Source organism: Chironomus tepperi, unplaced genomic scaffold (assembly GCF_022539635.2).
Source record: "Chironomus tepperi strain 1889 unplaced genomic scaffold, CSIRO-AGI_Ctep_v1 contig_45, whole genome shotgun sequence".
Lineage (NCBI taxonomy): Eukaryota > Metazoa > Arthropoda > Insecta > Diptera > Chironomidae > Chironomus > Chironomus tepperi.
Window position 1 is genome coordinate 1 of NW_027226167.1, and position 6,045 is coordinate 6,045.

Genomic DNA, 6,045 nt, shown 5'->3' on the forward strand with positions numbered 1-6,045 from the left:
TTGAGTGACTATTTTCTAGACATATCTGTGGCTTCAACAGAAATAAGATGAAAATATGTGATGATATGTCTATTTCAGGGGTTTCAGGCTTATTTGATGGAATTTTCGATGTAGAAAAGAAGTAAAAATTGTAAAATTGTTCCTGATTATCCTTAGCAGGGGCTTAAACAGGAAGAGGGAAGTTGGGGTTTGGGGATCAAAAATCAAAAAATTCTTCAATTTTCTAGGAAATTTTGAGAAAAAAAACCCAGCAATCCTTTCCAAATCTTTGTGCTTCACATAAACTCTTTCCCGGCCCTCTCAAATACTTCTAACTGCACCCCTGATTCCTGATATTAACCATATCAATTCCTTCTAAACCTATTCCAACATTAACTTTAGACATCTTTAATCGACCTTCATTTTTTAATCGAATTCATTAAATTTTTCAAAGATCCCCTCTTACCATCTCTAATTCAATCATTAAAAAAAATCAATTAAATTTAATTTATCACCCTTTGATTAATGTTATTTCATCTTCAGTTATGACACTTCTAATAATATAGCTAATGTGTGTGTGGCAGCATATTCCCGTACACTTCTCACTCCCCTCTCATTTTTCGGCATTACATTGTATCTCTTGCATATTTAGCTGGGTACTGGAATCTCTTTCTTGATACTTGAAATGAAAAATTGAATTTCTCATGATATTGTTGTGTCAAATCATATTTTGTGAATATAACTGGATTTAAGTAGGAATGCTTTTGTTGGTGGCATTAAGCGCATATTTATTTAGATATTTATCAGAGATCGAAGTCACTTAAGTCGGCGGCTAAAAAATCGGCTAGGCTAAGCGAAAATATTTAGCCGGCTAAAAAATCAGCGGCTTCGATCTCTGATATTTATAGAGGATTACTTGACAATTCCATTTAAGACCAATCAACTTTGTCGAATTAACCAGAACCAACTTAGGGTTCTAGACATACAAAGTGTTGCCTAGAAGTCAAAAATCTTTGAAGATGCGGAGAAGGAGCTTCAGATTTTGTTAAAAATGAGTGGTGAGAAGTCAGCCCAATCGGCACATATGTGGATATGTTGTCACCAGGTTGCCACTCGCCGCCGTGAAAGCAAAATTTACATGTGTGCCGATCGGGCTGAAAGTCAATCTTACTGTTACCTTTTAAGTGAAACCTCTCGCATAATAGAAGACAGAAGCACATTCTGGTGTCTGAGCAGATTGGAATCTAGCGGTATCGAACCATAAATAGGCAAATCTGCCAATTTGAGAGTAAGGCCTCCATGGCCGAGTGGTTAGACAACGGATAGGATATCCGTATCACTTTATTGTGAGTATGTGGGTTCGATTCCTAGCGTAAGCCGATCTTAATCATTACATAGAATGCTGTCAATATCACAAGGATTCGAACAATGCTTATGACTTTGCACATCGATTGCTTACAACCCAATATACCCTGTTAACCTACAAACCTAGAAGAAATTGCCAATAAAGCCTAATAAGCACCAAACTTTTGAGAGTTCATAAAAAAAATCAACTCTAATTCACATCAACCCAGCCTCTACCCTTCAAAAATCATTGAATTCATAAACCTAATCTTCTTCTGCTGGTTTGGAAATTGAAACTTCTAATTACACTCGAATAAAAGAGAACGCAAGAGAAAGAGAGAGAGAGACTGTAAAGGCAAAAACGTTGAAAGAAGAAAGAAAAGCCACCGATAGAAAAAGAAAATTCAATTACAGCATGAAAATTAAAATTACAAATTGCTTCCAGTTGTTGTCGGCGGTGAGATGGGTGAAGAAGGAAGCAGCGGTGTATGTGAGCAAGGAACAATTAAATAAAATTGAAATCGAACATATTTGTGAAAATAATGAAATCCGAGAGAGTAAGTATGGAGCATGAAAAAAAGGCAACAGAGGAAATACAATTGCGTTGATTATAAATCATTTTATGGAATGTTCTTTCTTATGACATGCTAAATGCAAACACACAAAGAACGTTCATGCCTCTCGCTCACTTGAGCTCATTCTACTCGACTCTCTCTCTCTCTCTTCCTTCATATTCGTATTGATTTATTTCACTTTATAATTGCACACAAATAATTGATTTATTACAGACGTAATGAATTGTTTCTGTTATTGTAAAAGGCACACACATATTTTTGGGAGGTACTAGAAATGATTTGATTCAATAATGCCAAGTTGGGGAATTATTGTGCATGTTGGTTCTTTTGATAAAAAGGAAAATTGACGTGATTTGTTTGTCGGGTCAGTTTTGTAAAGGTATTTGAATTATTTACGACAATTCTGGCAATTGTTCTTAATTAATATATGGACAAATTACTTAGAATTAAAGCAATTTTGAAATTTTAATTTTGGGCCATTTTTGGAATTATTATGAATTATGCAGGAATTACGAAAGGTAGTTTCAAGAATATAAGAATTTTGGGTATGATCATTTTAATTATGGGATTTGATTTGAGCTATTTAGTCATTATCGACAATTATATGGATTAATCAATACTACTCATTAGTTGTCATTAGGGGTGAAGCCACAGGTAAGAGGTAGAGAGTTGACCTCTTGCCCATGACCCCTAAATATGGCATCGTTCGTCATAATAACCCACGATGCACAATGCTGTCGAAATTAGCTTTCACAATGTCATTAGAGCAACTTTGCGTTTTATTGTTAATACTTGCTCCGTAATGGTGTCCTAGCGAACATACTGTGCTGTTCTGGTAAATTAGAATATGTTCATGATTTGACACAGGAGCGAAGTCAATATGGGGAAGATGGAGAGCGAAGGAAGATGGAGATCGAAGGAGGATGGAGTAGTGCACTGTGGTATCACCCAAGGTGCCCTAGAATCTCGTTAATTTCCTGATACCTAGACATTCATAACAGACATGTATCAACTTTAAGAATCAAATGTCTTAAAAACTCGGGCCGATTTCTACAGCTGTGTAAAGGTACAATATGGCATGTTGCAATATGACAGGGTGCAATATGGCATGGTGCAATATGGTATGGTGCAATATGACATGGCGCAATATGGCATGTTGCACTACAGTATAGGTAGACCATGACCACAGTTATGGTACAATGGTTCACCTGGAATAGCTAAGTATAAGATACATCCACCGGTGAGATCAACCCTCAGATGGCAACAAGCAAGTCAATCGATCATTTCCATCCAAAACCTAATGGACTTAATCAATTTTAAATGAGCATTTCCCCGATTGAAATTTCCACTTGAGAATTCTATTATTTTAAAAAAGAAATTTTCTCATACAATTCAAAAACGATAACTCAACAACCTACACACACAGGCACACACATCCACTCATATACACACAAATGAGCATATTCATTCAATGGGAAACTCTCATCGATTAAATTGTGCAATCAAAAATCAATCAAATGCATGCAAGATCCAATCTACATCAACAGCAAGCCACAATAATGGTTTAAAATGAAGCAATTTCATTTACTTTACTGTTTATTTGTATTTTTTTATTATTGTTTTATTTCTCTTTATGCTGAACAACACAGCAATGAGCGTGCTCATATTGAGATGAAAATCAGTTTCAACTTCAGATACAATTTTGAGGTTTTGATGTTTAAAGCTCCTCATATCAAAATATACATGCACACATACTCGACGTTTATTAAAACCAAATAGAAAAAAAAATATGGCAAAAAAAAGCCGCACACAGAGATTTATCCTGAAATGTCTATACACACATAAAAGGTATATATGATAGTCGTCATCATCATCATCATTCATATTGTAGATCTTGTGTGTTAAAAATATAATGAAATCAACTATGATGCTGGTTGAATGTTTTGTTTTGATAAATGCCATCACAATTTTCCTCATTCATAAGATACTATTTTTTACTACTCAATGACAATACAGACGGAAGTTGTGTGGATGGTTTAAGATTGTTTCGAAGGCTTATGACGCAGATTTATTGAAAAATCTGCCGCATGGAAGTCCATGGTTGAGTAAACCATTGACGCGTGGAAGCCCATGGCCGCGTGGAAGCCCATGGCCGCGTAAGAGCCCATGGCCGCGTAGAAGCCCATGGCCGCGTGGAAGACCATGACCACGTGGAAGACCATGACCATGTGGAAGACCATGACCACGTAGAAGACCATGACCACGTGGAAGTCCATGACCACGTGGAAGTCCATGACCACGTGGAAGTCCATGACCACGTGGAAGTCCATGACCACGTGGAAGTCCATGACCACGTGGAAGACCATGACCACGTGGAAGTCCATGACCACGTGGAAGTCCATGACCACGTAGAAGCCCATGGCCGCGTGGAAGACCATGACCACGTGGAAGACCATGACCATGTGGAAGACCATGACCACGTAGAAGACCATGACCACGTGGAAGTCCATGACCCATGGCCACACGGAAGCCCATTGCCACACGGAAGCCCATTGCTGCGCAGAAATCCAATACTGCGCAGAAGCCTATTAGTGCGCAGAAGCCCATGACAGCGTAAGAAGCCCATGGCCGCGGGGAAGTCCCATGGCCGCATTAGAATAGCGTCCGGCCGCGTAGATTTTCCTAAGCAGCAATATGCACAGCTAAAGCAGTAAATTCTCAAAATGTATTGCCATTACTCGACCTATTTAAGAAGAACATTAAGGAAGGTTTTAGCGACAACTCTGAGACAACATCAATAATCAATGACTAAGTTTATGACAAATATGAATCTACTTGTCTTACACACCTTAAGCATTCACAATACAAATATTCAATCTAGCGGACAAACTATTAAATATCAATAACCTAATGACAAAAATATGCTAAAAACTTATTCAAATATGTTTTTGTATAAATTGTGAATAAGTAAAGTCAACTAGAATGACTGGAGTGAAAGGCAATGATATCAACAACAACAGCAAAATAGCTGAATATGTGTGATGTGTTGACGATGATGCCAGGGGTATTGTGTACAAAAAACTTAAGCTCTGTCTCTTTCCTGACAAACTTGTATAATAGAATTGTATAAGAAGTATATAGACAGGCACACAAAATAGAGTTTGTCAAGTGACCTGTAAAATTAAATTAAAATTAAATTTCATAAATTGATTGTTTCAATATTTACGCCCTTGGGTACATTCATCATTCATCAATATCACGTTATCAAGATTATTATTCAGCACAAAAAAGTTTTCTTGCTTTCTCGTACCTTTCATCACCTTTTAATTCACATGATGATTTACATACTCATGATATGAATATTATTATTGACAGCTATGATAGCTCTCATTATGTCGATAATGACTCATGAATGGACTTTTAACAAAAAAAAATCTGTCATGTATTGAATGTTGAATGGATATCAGAAGTTTTAAAGCTTCAGGAAAAGTGGTTTAATTTACAATTTTTTTGTTTAAAAATTTGCTAATTAATATCACACCCGGGGCGTGATCATAGGTTGAGGATCCAGGCTGAGAAACTCCGTATGGTACAACGTTATAACTATGAATACCGCTAAATACTGCCGATACTGCCTAGTGTCTCAGCCTGGTTGAGGATTAACGGTAAAACACCATTTTTTTTCCTATTTTTTGAAAAAGCCTTCAATTTAGTAAGGTTTTTCGTGATTCGTAATTCGTGAGTCGAAGTGGCTCGATGGCGGAATTGTTTAGTACTTTGGTAACTGATTATTTCATTACCTACCCTGTGATCATGGGTTCGAGACTCGGCAGAAGAAAATTTCTCATTTGTCCTTTTTCGAAACATATTTATTGTAAATTTGGCTCCACAGCCTTCCTTTATAGATTGCAAGAAGTAATGTCACCAAAGGAGTGGTTCCTGATCCCTCTATAAACTGGTAGAGGACTACTGAGTGTAGAACTATGACGAATCCCGTCATTCATTAAACTATTCGTCCTTTTTTCATGCGATAATGCTTATCAGGGTTGATAACAGTTTTACGCAGAGTTGGGCAACCTAAGAGCCTGTGTGGAATGTCATATGTGGCTTATGATCAAAGTGTGCTGCAACAAATAGAAGACTGTCC

The 6,045-nt window shown here is 37.0% G+C and overlaps 1 protein-coding gene across 1 annotated transcript; it reads right to left on the reverse strand.

The window, feature by feature from the left end:
* Positions 1–3,953: 3,953 nt before the first annotated feature.
* Positions 3,954–4,451, reverse strand: LOC139099222 (kininogen-1). The gene has a single exon (XM_070651634.1). It carries the CDS (start codon positions 4,449–4,451, stop codon positions 3,954–3,956), a length of 498 nt encoding a protein of 165 aa, XP_070507735.1.
* Between the last annotated feature and the right edge of the window lie 1,594 nt (positions 4,452–6,045).